At 57.3% G+C, this 14,476-nt stretch overlaps 5 protein-coding genes across 5 annotated transcripts; 2 read left to right on the top strand and 3 right to left on the bottom strand.

Annotated features, from left to right (window-relative positions):
* Positions 1–1,183: 1,183 nt before the first annotated feature.
* D7B24_003904 (uncharacterized protein) lies at positions 1,184–2,848 on the top strand (the record flags this gene model as incomplete). The annotated part of the gene is made up of 2 exons (XM_028638089.1): positions 1,184–1,866; positions 1,924–2,848. The coding sequence occupies 2 exons, from the start codon at positions 1,184–1,186 to the stop codon at positions 2,846–2,848; spliced, it is 1,608 nt and encodes a 535-aa protein (XP_028490442.1).
* A 318-nt stretch (positions 2,849–3,166) lies between these two features.
* SES1 (Cytosolic seryl-tRNA synthetase) lies at positions 3,167–4,913 on the bottom strand (the record flags this gene model as incomplete). The annotated part of the gene is made up of 6 exons (XM_028638090.1): positions 3,167–3,475; positions 3,598–4,043; positions 4,112–4,158; positions 4,216–4,456; positions 4,539–4,703; positions 4,781–4,913. The coding sequence occupies 6 exons, from the start codon at positions 4,911–4,913 to the stop codon at positions 3,167–3,169; spliced, it is 1,341 nt and encodes a 446-aa protein (XP_028490443.1).
* Positions 4,914–5,412: 499 nt separating this feature from the next.
* D7B24_003906 (uncharacterized protein) lies at positions 5,413–7,270 on the bottom strand (the record flags this gene model as incomplete). Its single annotated transcript, XM_028638091.1, has 3 exons — positions 5,413–5,670; positions 5,730–6,892; positions 6,952–7,270. 3 exons carry the CDS (start codon positions 7,268–7,270, stop codon positions 5,413–5,415), a joined length of 1,740 nt encoding a protein of 579 aa, XP_028490444.1.
* A 1,684-nt stretch (positions 7,271–8,954) lies between these two features.
* D7B24_003907 (uncharacterized protein) lies at positions 8,955–10,147 on the top strand (the record flags this gene model as incomplete). Its single annotated transcript, XM_028638092.1, has 2 exons — positions 8,955–9,069; positions 9,138–10,147. 2 exons carry the CDS (start codon positions 8,955–8,957, stop codon positions 10,145–10,147), a joined length of 1,125 nt encoding a protein of 374 aa, XP_028490445.1.
* An 865-nt stretch (positions 10,148–11,012) lies between these two features.
* Positions 11,013–14,035, bottom strand: TOP1 (DNA topoisomerase 1; the record flags this gene model as incomplete). The annotated part of the gene is made up of 4 exons (XM_028638093.1): positions 11,013–11,150; positions 11,204–13,528; positions 13,585–13,805; positions 13,984–14,035. 4 exons carry the CDS (start codon positions 14,033–14,035, stop codon positions 11,013–11,015), a joined length of 2,736 nt encoding a protein of 911 aa, XP_028490446.1.
* Positions 14,036–14,476: the final 441 nt, after the last annotated feature.

The following is a 14,476-nucleotide window of genomic DNA, read 5'->3' on the forward strand; positions in this document are numbered from 1 at the left end:
CCCCCTAGGCTGCACCTGAACCTGCCTGCACCTACACTGCATCTGCACCTGCCCTGTCACTTGCAGCGGGGTGTTACTTCGTTTCACCAAAGGGCAGCGTGCCATTTGTCAAAACCACACCACGCACTGTCCACTGAACTGTGTTCCTGGATTCCCATCACTCTCCACGTCTTCATCACCATGACCACGACCATGACCATACCTGACCAAGATGCCCTGCGCTTGCCAGCATCCACCCTTGCCGCGAAGCTCATGAGCGGTCTTCGTCAAGATGTTTCTCTCCGTCTCCGTCGCCGTCCTCGTCTCCGTCTCGGTGGCAAGTGCCCCTTGGCAGCATGACAACCACATGCCTCGAAAGCCGATGCTCTGTACCACCTGGGCGTGAAATGGCACGCGGGCGCTCACTTCTACAGCACTCAAAGGATAAGGCTGGTGGTCTTCTCTTCGAGCCACAGCGGCAATCCTGTGCAGCAGCACATGGACTGCGGGCGGCTTCTGCCAGACGAGGCGCACAGCCTTCCACCCGCCGTTTACTAACCTATGAAGTCTTGCAGCTTCGCATCAGCTTCCGTTTGTGGCTGGCAGAAACGACTTGACCTATCCGTCAATCCACCCGGCATGTCAATGTCAGGATCAAGCCCCGACCTGGGAAAGGACCTTCGGGATATCTCCAACATCACGACCCCGTGTTGACCCCGGTCCTCCCCGCCAAAACGGTCTAAGCCAGCAGCACCAAGCATCAGGTGGGGGGCCCGTTTCCCGCACCAGCACACGCCTCCAAGATCCGCCCACAAGCTTGCCACACAAATTGAATCAAGGACGCCAGCTTCGAGGGGCCAGGCCGTTATACCTATTAAGATCGAGCTGCTTCCCTGTTCCTTTGTCGCTACCTCATGACCAGCATACCCTGCTGCCTTCCTTGACTGTTTCTTCTCACAAACCTCATCTTGGACTTCGAGGTATTGAACTGAAGTCCCTCTCGGTTCTCCCTTTGACAACGCTATTTGCTGTCATTCGCCGGCAAAAGCATAACCGTCTCATGGTTCAGGCTTAGAGCGCCGCCTCTCTTCGACTTAGGATCCGTTGAGATCCACCAACCGTGACACCGCCACGTGCCGCCACCACCGTTCACCCCATACTCGGATCGTCTTTGTCTGATTTGAACCTCGATCAACCCTCCATCATGGGTCTCGTTGAGTTTGTCGTGGACAATATCTCCACAAAGACCGTTGCCGCCTTTCTCGGATTTGCTACCATTCTCTGGGTCGTCCTCGGCCGCATCGATGAACATGTTCGCCTCCGTCGCCTTGCCCCTTACACCTCGGGCAAGGTCTATGGCTTGACCTTTCCCTTTGGCCTTCGCTTCGTCTTTGCCGCTGTCAAGCATGCCATGGCACATACCAACCTGGAGTTCTGGACCAACAAATTCCGGGAGATTGACTCCTACACCGGCGAGACACGAGTGCTTGGTCAACGCATCATCTCCACGGCCGACCCTGAGAACATCAAGGCCATTCTTGCTACCCAGTTCAACGACTTTGGCAAGGGCGAGCCGTTCCACGCGGAATGGAGCGAATTCCTCGGTGACAGCATCTTCACCACTGATGGCGACAAGTGGCACACGAGTCGGCATCTCATCCGTCCTCAGTTCATTCGCGACCGTGTCAGCGACTTGCACTGCTTCGAATCCCATATCCAGACGCTATTCAAGGCCATTGCCAACGGTGGAGCACTGAATGGCGAAGACCAGCCTGTCAACCTCGAGGCCGGCAATGGTAAGGTTCTCGACATTAGCGACATGTTCTTCCGTTATACCCTTGATGTTGCAACCGACTTCCTTCTGGGCAAAGATGTCAAATCCATGTCGTGAGTGCGGCCCATATAGCCAAGAGCCAGACCCCCCACAGACTGACAATGATCCAGAACTCCCCGCCAAGACTTTGCAGAGGCCTTCAACGAAGTCCAACGGGTCCAGAGCATCATTGCCCGTTCGAATGGACTTCGTCGTTTCGTGCCCCGTGCCTCCTTCCGCCGTGGCCTTCGTGTCATCAACGACTTTGTCAACCAGTACATCGACCGTGCTCTGCGCCTAAGCCCCGAGGAGCTCTCTTCCAAGACCAAATCTGACAAGGACTACACTTTCCTGCATGAGCTCGCCTGTTTCACACAAGACCGCAAAGTCATTCGCGATCAGCTCGTTGCCGTCCTGCTCGCTGGACGTGACACCACTGCCTGCACCTTGTCATGGACTATTTACGAGCTGTCCCGTCAGCCCGAGCTTGTCCGCAAGCTTCGCGACGAGATCCTCCAGCACGTCGGGCCCGACCGCGAGCCAACCTATGCAGACCTGAAGAGCATGAAATACCTGCAGAACGTCATGAACGAGACACTCCGTCTCTATCCTGTCGTGCCTTACAACGTGCGTCTCGCGCTCCGCGACACGACGCTCCCGCGCGGCGGTGGTCCTGACGGCTCTTTGCCACTGCCTGTTCTGAAGAACACACCCGTCGGCTATTCTCCTCTCGTCATGCAGCGCCGTGCAGACATCTACCCGCCCCCTTCGGCTACATTCGCCCCCCATAACGTCTTCTCACCAGAGCGTTGGCAGCACTGGCAGCCGAAGCCGTGGACCTACATTCCGTTCAACGGCGGGCCGCGCATCTGCATTGGACAGCAGTTTGCCCTGACGGAGATGAGTTATGTGTTGTGCCGCCTGTTCCAGCGGTACGAGCGGGTTGAGAGCCACATGGACCAGGTGGACGGCGGCAGCCCTTGTCTGAAGGCGGAGATTGTGCTGCAACCGGGCGAGGGCGTCAAGGTTGCCTTTTGGGAAGCCAAGAAGGCGTGAGATTCGGATTGATGATGGGTCCTCTATGTATTTTGACTAGCCATGATACGAGCTTGAACTGTGCATTGAACGTTACATGACCAAATACCTGCTGGCACGTCACGCGTTGTGAAAAGTAAAGCTGATGTGGGTTGATGGCAAGAGAACGAAAAAGTGTGTCTGGTAGTCATCAATTCTTGAACGTCACACGAGACATCTCTGTTCAGTCGCTCAAATCTAACACAGATGCTCCTTCTAGCGTGTCACTTTGCCTCCGCTACGTTTTTCCCCCCATCATCCGCCTAACCCTTCAACGAACGCCATGAAAGGCGCTCCGACTCACTTCTGAAAGGGGATAAACTCGGGCTGGCCGGGAATGTACTTCCGCAGCACCTCGGGGACGTTGAGGCCCTCGGCGGTCTGGTAGTTCTCGAGGACGCAGCAGAGGGTGCGCTCGGCGGCGGTGAGGGTGCAGTTGAGGGCGTGGACGTATTCCTTCTTGCCGCTGCCGGGGGCCTCCTTGGCCTTCTTGACGCCGTAGCGGATCTCGAGCTCGCGCGTCTGGTAGTCGGTGCAGTTGGAGCACGAGACGAGCTCCTTGTACTCGCCCTGGAAGGGGAAGTAGGCCTCGAGGTCGAACTTCTTGGCCTGGAAGGGAGTGGTAGGGTTAGCGAGGGTATTTCATGTGTGAAAAGGGGGGAGCCATGTGTGAAAGGGGGATAAAGGGGGGGAGGGGGTTTCATCGCCGAGCGCATAGACGGGGCACGTACGGCAGAGTTGTTGAGGGCGCCGGACACGATGCTGACGACCTGGTAGGGCAGGCCGAGGGACTTGTAGAACTCCTCGGAGGTGGCGATCATCTCGTCGAAGAACTTCCAGCTGTCCTCGGGCTTGCAGAGGACGAACTGCTCGACCTTTTCGAACTGGTGGACGCGGAAGACGCCCCAGGCGTCGCGGCCGTGGTTGCCGGCCTCCTTGCGGAAGCACGTGCTGAAGCCGGCGTACTTGATCGGCAGCTGGCCGGGCTGCAGCCACTCGTCGGCGTGCAGGCACGAGAGCGGCTGCTCGCTCGTCGCGATGAGGTACTTGTCGGCCGAGCCGTCGGTGCTCTTGCCCTCGGAGACGCGGTACAGCTCCTCGTCGAACTGGGAGAGCTGGGCCGTCTTGGCCATCTGGTCGCGGTCGAGGAAGTAGGGGGGCTGGTTGGGGGTGTAGCCTGCAGGAGGGCGCTTAGTCTGTATCTCGTACTGAACATGCGTCATGGGAAAGGGGGTAGGTCTTTACCCTTGTTGAAGAGGAACTCGATACCGTAGCTGACGAGAGCCTGGTTCCTGCAAGCGTGTGAGAACGAGAACTAGACAGAGGTGTGTGCCGTCCGTGGTCCTTACAGGAAGTAGCCCATGCCCGTCAGGCAGTATCCGCGGTGGCCAACAAGCTTGACGCCGCGCGTGGGATCGTAACCGCCGAGCTTCAGCAGGACGTCGTGATGCGAAACGGCGGCGGCAAAGGGCTTCAGCTCGCGGCCCTCAGGCTTCCAGGTGCGGATCACCTTGTTGTCATCCTCGGTATTGCTGATGGGGACGGACTCGTGGACGTAGTTGCCAATGATTCTCGTCTTGTTGCGCAGCTCTGCAGGCGCGGGTCAGTCTTCGATTTTAGGTGACCTCCGTCATGTGTAAGGGGGCCCAATGTGGAGGGGGAGAGAACGCACCCTTTTGCTTCTCAGCCGCAGCGGCCTCCTGGTCCTTCTGCTGCTTCTGCAGGTCCGTCTTCTTCACCTGCAGGTCAGCGTCGTCGACCTTGTTCTTCCTCCGTTGGCCAATCTCCTTCTGAACGGCGCCGATTTGCGCGTTGAACTGGGTGACCTTGTACTGTTCTGTAGAACTGTCAGTCCAACTGAAGTCAATGTTGCCCAAAAAAAGGCATGTCAAAAAAAAAATGGACATGACGAACCGCTGCGCGCCTCCTGCCACAGAGCAATAACCTCGTCGACGAGCTCTACCGGGTCGCCACGCTGGCGCTGGCTCTCCCTGATCTTCTCGGGGTCGCCGCCGCGTTCGGCAATGAAGTCCAGGGCGTCGAGCATGGCTGTATCTTTCTCGTTCTTCTTGCTGACGTAGGGTGGGTGCCGAGGATCTGGATTTTGAGGTCTGGGTAGATCGAGTCGCTGAAAGTGAGGGGCAGTTTTCGCGCGTCCCCGGCAGAAGAGGGGTGTTTCTGGCAGATGCGATTGATCTTTTGGCGGGGACCGTGTGTGAGTCAGACGGGCAGTGAGTTGCACTGTGGAGGGGGGGACGAAGCACCAGATACCCTATGTGCCTTTAGGAGGGCACGTGACTGCCCCCTATTTCTCGTTTGTCCCTCTGAACAAGGCACTCGATTGTCTCTCCCTCACATCATTGGGCAGTCGTTGATGAAGAAAAGTATCATGCCATTGAGATTCGCTGGAAATTATCAAGTATATGAAAAATCAGGCCCAAATCCAATCCGCAGCGCAGTCCCCAGGCCTCAATGAGTCTCATGTTCTGGGCCTCTGATGCTCCTCTAACCAGGGTGACATGGTGTTTTCGAGTCATTACTTCACCTCAGTCCATGCGATACGAAGTTTTGATCGCCGCCCCCAGTCTCTGAATAGCTGTGCTCATGGCGTCCTCCGATGCGCTGGCAAAGGTTGCCCGGAAGAACATGTCCTTCGCAGGCGTGCCAGGCTCAGTACGGAACCAGGAGCCCCGCGCACAGAGAACACCGTTTCCAATGGCGTTGTTGAAGATGTCTTCCTCGATCTCCAGAATTGAGCGCTGCGGGTAGTCGGGGTGCTTGGTGTGGTCGACCTTGAGCCAGAGCTGCCAGTCCGTTAGTGTCACAAACACGCCAGGTGGTGTACGGGCCGTAGGCAACTTACGAACATGCCTGCGGCAGGCGGGGTCCAAGATACGATATCCTTCGGCAAGTGGTCCTCGCAGGCGGCGAGCAGCATGTTGCGTCGCCGCGTGTAGCTCATCCTCAAGTCGATCAACCACTTCAGGTAGCCCTCATGGCCCCACGTCTCGTCCAGCAGCTTCCACAGCATGACCTGTGAGAAGCCGCTCGGGCCCTGGTTGGCGACCTCGGCGTGGCGGATATATCGCTCCACCATCTGCGCCGACGCCGTGATCCATCCGAGTCGTGAGCCTGGCACCAGTACCTTGGAAAAGGAGTCCATCCTCAAGACGCGGCCGTCCGTGTCCATGCTCAGCAGCGAGGGGACCAGGTCGGCGAGGAACTGGTCAACACTCGCCGGCGGTGGCGGCACCGGCGCATCCTTGCCGGCATAAGGCTGCATTTGCAGGAAGTAGTAGGGTTCATCCTCGATGATGTAAACATCGTGCTTCTGGCACACAGCGTAGACGGCGCGGCGACGCTCAGGTCCCTGGGTGGCACCGGTGGGGTTCTGGCCTGAAGGAACAGTGTACAGAACATGCGGCTTGCGGGCGCCGCGAGCCTTCTCGTCCCACGATGTCAGGAGCTCGTCCATGCTCTCGGGCAACAGGCCCTCGGCGTCCATCTTGACGCCAAAGGTCTTGATGCCCAGGGGGCCGATGGTTTCGAGGGCGGTCGAGAAGCTGTACTCCTCGGTGAGGACCGAGTCACCCCTGTCACGGTCGCAGAGCATGCGCAAGGCCTGCTCGAGGGCGCCTGTGCTGCCGACTGTCTGACACACCTTCCAGTCTGCGTACGGTGGGTTGTAGACCAGCTCGGTATGTTCTGTGACGAAGCGCATCATCTGAGCGGAGCCCGTAGACTGGCCATAGTTGAGGGCGATGGACAGGTCGTATTCCGACTTGCCCTCGCGCACATCATACTTGCCTATGCTAATGGTCTGCGCCGTGGGACTTTGTGCAGAGAGATTGTCCTTCTCAGCGAAGTCTGGTGGCGTGGGCACACGCATGGTGAGCTCTGAAAAGGGGAAATACTCGCTCGACGGCAAGCCGCCGCCGAGGGAGATGAGACCTGGGGTCTTGAGAAAACGAGCGGCTTGCTTGAGGGTGCATGGCTTGCGCACCGCGGCTTCGTGGCTCAGGTGGTCTACGGCCTCTTGGTCAGCGAGAGTCGGGGGCCAGAGACTCGAGGACCGGCTGTCTTACGGTCCCATCTTTTGGCTTCCGGCTTCCCATGAGATGGCGCCTTGAACATGTCACTGTCAGATACGGCAGCAACGCCGGCGACGAGCTTGCCGGCCTTGGCCCGCCGCTCCCGGATGCTGTCGAAGACGGATATCGGTTGCTTGTTCTCGAGCACGGCATCTTGCTGCACCGGAGCGGCCTCACCGGCCGAGTTGAGCTTTGGCTTGGCATGGAACGATCGTCTGGACATGAGTCCGACAGGTGCGGTCTGGCAAGCGGTGGCGGACATGGCTCTGATGTTCCGCAGGCGTAAAGCACGTTGGGTTGCGAGGTGACCCATTGTGAAAGCAGTCTCCGGGGGATGGTATGGGTTTTGTATTGCCGTTCCTGATCTCGATCAGACCGTGTAGCGTTGAACTCTAGTGCGTAGCGTTCGTAGCTGAGGGACTGAGTTGTAGGGAGGGCGGTTTCATTGTCCTTCCCCATCCATCGAACCTCTTACACATCGTGACTCGAGATAAGGAGGGGGAGGCAAGCTCGACCGGCGGACGACAGGGCGGGCAGGTGGATTGGCGGGGCATTTCCGCTGGTACCCGCAGCTACCCATGTCATTCTGGACGCATAGAGGCGCTGTGATTCGCTGAGGTTTCAGGGGTCCTGCACTGTGACCTCCTTCGCCCCCCCCCCCTTTCCCGTGCCAGAGCACGCCCTTTGGCAGCGCCCTGGAGGGACGCCCTAGGCCGGCGCCGCACAGCGCCCTGTACAGCGTCCAGGTCACATTGTAGGGCAGGAGCCGCGTTGCTTTCGGCATCGGCGGGCAGTTGCGGCTCTCGTTTGACGTCACGCGCCCAGTGCGTTAGGAAGCTACGACAAGCACCTGAAGGAGGAAAGTCGGTCTGGGAACGGTGTGAGGGGAAGTTGTGCGTGCTGTGGGGTATTGGGCCTTCGACTGCATCAGAATTGCTTTCCTGCGTCTTGCACGCTGTTGCTGTTCGGCTTCCTTTTGCTGAAGCTGCCCGATGATGCATAGAAGCCGGCTGCTTGCTTGTTGGTCAAGTTGGTGCAGTGGTGTGGTGTGGATGTGGATGTGGATGTGGGTGGTGCTGGGGGATACCGAAGAAGTGGAGACCTTTTTTGTCGAGGACCTTATCAGTCGCCCATCTGGTTGAGCCACGATCAAGTGCATGAACAGGACAGCTTCGAGAATAAGAGCGAACCACGTCGTCGGACCTGGAAATCTCCGTTCCATGACGATGGACCCAATGGCCGCATGTTTGAGCAGGCATTGCCTATCAATGTGAGGCGAGTGAGGTATGGTGTCTCGAGGAAAGGTACGTACGCACCATGTACGTCGCTGCGCCAAGCAGCTCGTCATGCCAGCCACCTTGATTCCTCCAGCCACACATTTTCAGCCACGCCGCGGCCAATCAGCACACGCCATTCTGCTCTTTAGGCTCCTCCAGCGCTTGTCCCAACCTCCCCCAAATCTCCCCCATGTCGTTGATACGACAACAGGACCCTGACAACTGCGCTCAACAGGCCCGCGCTGGCCGGCTTCAGCCTCGTATTCCCTGGCCGGCCGTCCGGGACTTGCACGGCCAAGCGGTTTCCAAGATCTTGAAGTGCTCGACACTGCGTTTGGGCCCCACCGTCCCGTCGATTGGGCCGCCACATCCTTGAACTTGCAGGCTGGGAAAGTCTCCCATATAGATTGCCATGCCGCCGCGTCTGCCCTTGGACGGACTCTTGTCCCAGTTGTAACATACCAGTCACTGTACCACCTACTCACCCTATTGTCTCCTTGTCTACCGTCACAAGAGACATATCGAGACAGAGGAAACCTCCTTCGCCCGAGGCTCACTGAACATCACCGACAAACCTCACTGGCTACTTACCATCTGGGCTCAAGAGAGGCACCTTTTTCGACCTCGTCCATCTGCTCGCCCTTTCTGTACAAACGGTTGTTCGAGTTTCAGCCTTCCTTTACCTCTTTCGAGCGCACACGCAGACACAGACACGGAGAAATGTTCTTCTCAAGAACAAGACGGAGCCCCGCAGCCTTGGCGGCGGCAGCGGCAGCAGCATTCTCAACATTGACAGCGGCCCAGACATGGACGGACTGTAACCCGCTGACAACAAGTATGCTCTCCACCTGCCTCTTGACCCACCGCCCCGAGACATCAATCACTGACGATTCCCCCGCGTAGCATGCGAACCTAACACGGCGCTCGGCATGGCCATTGACGTCGACTTTGCCAACGGCGCCGTCGATACCTTTATCGAAGCCGGCTCGCCGACCTACGGCCGCGACGGCGTCAGCTTCACCGTCGCCGCCTCGGGCCAGGCCCCGCAGCTCATGTCGCTCTTCTACATCATGTTCGGCCGCGTCGAGATCACACTCAAGGCGGCTCCCGGCGCCGGCATCGTCTCCTCTCTCGTCCTCCAGTCCGATACGCTCGACGAGATCGACTTTGAGTGGCTCGGCGCCGACCCGCACGAGGTCCAGACCAACTACTTCGGCAAGGGCCAGGTCACGTCCTACAACCGCGGCCAGTTCCACAAGATGGACAAGAACAACCAGGACGAGTTTCTCACCTACATCTTCGACTGGACCAAGGACCGCACCGAGTTCTACGTCGACGGCACCCTCGTCCGCACCCTGACCCCCGCCGACGCCGACGACAACCAGTACCCCCAGTCCCCGATGCAGGTCCGCTTCGGCGCCTGGTCCGGCGGCGACCCGGCCAACGCCCCCGGCACCATCGCCTGGGCCAAGGGCCCCACCGACTTCACGCAGGGCCCCTTCAGCATGGTCGTCCGCGACCTCAAGGTCATCGACTACTCCACCGGCAAGCAGTACAAGTACACCGACAACTCGGGCAGCTGGCAGTCCATCGAGGCCGTCGGCGGCACCGTCAACGCCAACGAGGGCAACGCCGACCAGGTCGCCGTCACCGCCACCGCCGCCGCCGAGACGGGCGGGCCCGCCCCCACCGTGCCCCCCGGCGGCATCGGCACCGACGAGGCCACCGCCCAGCAGACCGGCTGGCCCTGGGACGGCGCCGACAGGCCCAACGGCGGCTCCGTGCCCGAGGGCTGGCGCATCACCGAGGAGGGCAAGCTGCGCGCCATTGGCGCCGGCGCCTCGCTGCGCCCGCACGTGCTGCTCCTGGCCCTGTCCTTCTTCGCCGGCGTCGTGGCCGTCGTCAGGAGGTGAAGCCTCCCTTCCGATTTTGGGAGAAGAAAAAGAAAAAGGAAGAAGGGAAGGGCTTTATTGTGTACGACCAAACGATATCAACTTATTTTAATGCTTTGGAATGGGAAAATGAGACGTCACGACGATGGAGATGTAGAAAGAGATGAGAGGGAGGGGGGCATGCATGAGGCGTATTGGAACATCATTTTAGCATAGCGACAGCCTGAACGGCCCTGGAATTCGAGAACCCATAGATGTGTTTCCATTCTGAAAATGGACCACGAAGCACTAGAGGAATAAATTCCCCCAAAGATACCAGTTACTCTACGTTCCTTCCTCAGAATTCGTGGATACAACCCTGGTGTCATTTTCATCACAACTGCCATGCCTTCAGACTTGCTTGCTTGGCTGGCGTGATGGCTTTGTGCACCTGTGAGTATGGCACATAACATAATTCAAGCACGAGAGGGAAAAGTGCACGCTCCCGCATGCGATTTGATTTGTTAATTTGTTAATTTGTTGACTCCCTGATTGGTCGGTATCCAAGTGTTATACATCGACGGCATCATAGGCCTCTCCGCCTCCCCCCCAGCGCAAACAACAAGCAACGTCCATCGCTGCGCGAATGTCATCCTCAGACGGCCTCCCAATCAAATCCCCTAGCACCATAAGCAAAGAAAATGCCACCAGAATGCCGGCCTCCCCCTTCGATTGTAGCTTTTGAGACACCCCACCGAGCACCTAGCCGGTACACTGATGGCCGGGCTACTTTAGGCAAAGAAATCGCAGCAGCAGCAGCCTCTCCCTAGCAATGCATGTGTTGTATACAGAAAGGCGCGGCAAGCTGCTGTTTGGCTTCAGGTCGCGCTGCTTGGAACAGTGCCGCCTAAAATTCCCACGTGTCGTCGTCAACCGACTGAATAGCCCAGTTGAACTTCTCGCGCATAGTCTTCGAGAAGAACTTCTCGATAGGCACGTCAAACTTTCGTGAGAAGACAACCGTGAGGCGTGGATCGATGTAGTTCTGAGATAGGTTAGCATGCTACAGCGAACAGCTTGGGTGGCATCATGACTCACCAGCTTACTGGTACCCAGGGCAACCTCCTTGTTGCCGTCACGATCCTGGGCTTGAAGTTCCAGGTTCTTGGCGCGCTCCTCAATCTTCTTCGCCCCCTCCAAGAGCTTCTCCACGGTGGGGCTTCTGCCTTCGGCTTCGACCTTCTTTGTCTTGTGCTCCTTCTTGAGCTTCGTGAGCAGTTCCGAGGCAGCCTTGAGGCGCTCCTTAAGCTCCTTTTCGGGCAGCTTCTTGGAACCTTCGGCAACAAGCTTCTCGTTATCCTTTTCAAATTTCTTGGTGATCTTCGTTCGCTGCTCCTCGTAAAGGAAATTCAGGTGCTCCTCGATCCACTCGTTATCGAGCTCCTCGTCGAGCTTGAAGAAATCCGCCCCGAGCTTCTTCTTCTGCTTGGGGTCGACGTCAAGGATCATCATCTTCGTACGCCACTGCTGGTACTTCAGACCTTTGATGCGGTCTCCGAGCTTTTCCATCTGGGCCTGATGACCGGCACCGACAGTCCGCTTGTGGTTGCAGAGAATGGCGACTTTGCGATTGCAGTCGTTGTAGAGCTTCACCTTCTCTGCAATCGTGGCCTTCTCCACGGGGAGCTCCTGGAGCAGCCGCGACATGGTGAAGGAGGCGTTGTAGGTACGGAACACCTTGGCAGTGAGACCATCCATGTAACTCTTCAAGTGCTTGTTCAGCTGCGTCGTGGTCAAGCGGTCAAAGATGTCATCACCTTCACCCTTGGGAGGCTTCTTGAAGATCTTGAGGTTCTTGAAGACTTGGCGTTCAACAGTAAACTCGTCAAAGAAACGGATACTGTCTTTACCCAAGAAGTCAAAGACGACAGTATTGGGCTCCTTGAGGGTGACGTGCTCAAATTTGAGAGAGCAGCAGCCGACAGTCTCAGCCTCTTCCTCGGCATTCTTTTCGTTACCGGCTCGAAGCGCGAACCTGTCGATCAAATACATGGCAGTAGCGCGCTGCCTGTCAGCCATCGTCTCACTCTTGAGGTCCTTGCCATAGTCGCGACGAATTCTGTCGATGTGCTTCTTCAACTCGCGCGCCTTTTCGAACTTCATGTGATCTGACTTGCCCTTGACGGAGCTACTGGAGCCCGTCATGACGTACTTGTACGCGCCGTTGATGTTTTCCTGCCATGACGCGAGCCACGTAGCCTTGTTGTCGTGTACAACAGCCTTCCACTTGTGACCATCAGGAGGCTTGGGAATCTTTGCGTCCTTGCCAATGTTGATGGTGATCTGCTCCGGGAAAACCTGCTTCTTGATTCTACCCGTCTTCGGGTGGTCGCCACGTCCACGGAAAAGACTGGGAGGCTCGACGCGGAAGTTGCCCATCTTCTCTTTGCGACCATCCCAGAGGCAGTATTTGAACGGTTCCTCTCGCGCGTCTTTTTCCTCCTTGATCTGCTTCTTCTCCTCCTTGGTTCGGAGTTTCCTCATGGCACTTTGCTGTTCAGCGAAGTCGGCCATGGGCTGCCAGTTGATTTTGTGGAAGTCCTTGATATCAACCTTTTTGCCATCCTTGTCAGTCGCCGAGCCATGCTCCTTGATTACCTCGCGGAAATCCTCAAAGAAGTTCTTCTGGAACGTAGGGTTGTCCACGTTGTTCTTGGAGTGGAACATGGATCCGAAAAACCATGCAGCTTCCTCGACTTGGAGAGGGAGATTGAGTGGCTTGCCGTCGTAGACGAGCTTGACGTTCTTTGGAAGCGGCTCGTACTTATAGTCCATCAACACGCCATTATGCTCGAGTGTGGTCCACTTGACACTGTCATCTTCTTTCTTTGGCTCGTTCCACCACTCATCTACAGCCTCGTCTTCTTCGGCCTCCTCGCTCTCTTCCTTTTTGGCGGGCCTGCCCTTTTTGGCCGGCGTGGCGGCCTTTGCCTTCGTACCCTTGGCTGGCGTTTTAGCGGGCGCAGCCTTCTTAGCCTTCTTCGCAATGGGCTTGTTGGAGTCAGAATCGGACTCGTCCTTGACGACGCGCTTTTTGATGGCACCCACGCCATTGGACTGCCGTCTAGGCTTTGCGAGAGGCTCATCATCGGAATCATCCTTGATGGGCTTCTTTGCAGCGGGCTTCTTGGCTTTGCTCTCTTGCGCCCGAATGGCTCTGGCCTCCTTCGCGGCGTCCGCTTCGATGCTTTCCTTCTTCGCAGCGAGCTTCACGCTGAGTGGTTGATCATCGTCAGAGTCGGACTCGGGGAGCGCAGTTTCCTTGTATGATGGGGGCAGCTTGGCCCTCTTCCTCATGATGGGTACGTCATCGTCAGAATCGGACTCCTGTTTCGTTTTCGTCTTGGTCTTTTGACGTTTTGCCTGCACGCGTGTTTAGTCTCGCTTCTTGAGGCACCTGAAGGCCTGCGGTAACCTACCAGTGGCTTGTCATCATCACTATCTGAACCGTCCTGGTAGTTGATCTTGGTGATTGAGGTGCGTGCCTTCCGCTTTGCAAGTCCGTCCTGGGCAGGTGAGATGTCCATGTCGTCGACAACGGGACCATTGCGCACAGAGATGCCGGCCGGTGCTGGCTTCATCCTGGAATCGGTAGCGTCCATGGCCTTGTCTTCAGCTCTGGAGATTTTGGAAGCGGAGACTATCGAGTGTCTGTCAGAATCTGGATAAGTGGAGAGGGGGGAAAAGTTGTCTCGAAGAAGGCGCGTCAAGTCACCCCAAGGTGAGTGACACGTCAACAAGGCTTTGGGGTTGTAGAGAGCGGAAGGCGCATTGAGAGGGATGCATGCGCCGGAACAGGAAAGTCGGAAAAAACTTACCATGTCCGTTAGACGTCGCCAGAGGCATATCATCGTCGGAGCTGGTAGCCATGGCGAATGCGAGCCCGTGGGGTTGCTGGCTCGACACTAGCGGGTGGTATTATGGAGTTCGGTCTTGGTGAGAAAATCGCAGCGGCGCGATTGCTGTAAGCTGTTGATGCGGTTCGCAGTAGCAGCTTGTCGAATGGTCGATTGACGAGAATTGAAGGATTGAAGGTAAAAAAAGATTGTAACTTCTGCCACTCCACGCTTCCAGCCCCACGCTAGATGGTTTGCAGGAGGGATAGGATCTGCAGGGCCGTCACAAATAGAGGAAGAAGAGGAAGGGCCAGACTGAGGGAAGGGAAGCTTTGGCTTGACGATTTGGATGGGGCGGCCCTGGGAGTTAAGGTAGGAACAATACGCCCGGGCGGCTGAGGTGGCAGGTGGGTGGAGCCTCGCGCCGTATTCCTGTTCCCTCCTTGGCTCCTCGCACTCAGTCTGTTCAGAGTGT

This window comes from Verticillium nonalfalfae (assembly GCF_003724135.2).
Source record: "Verticillium nonalfalfae strain VnAa140/NRRL 66861 chromosome Unknown scaffold_219, whole genome shotgun sequence".
Taxonomy (NCBI): Eukaryota; Fungi; Ascomycota; class Sordariomycetes; order Glomerellales; family Plectosphaerellaceae; genus Verticillium; species Verticillium nonalfalfae.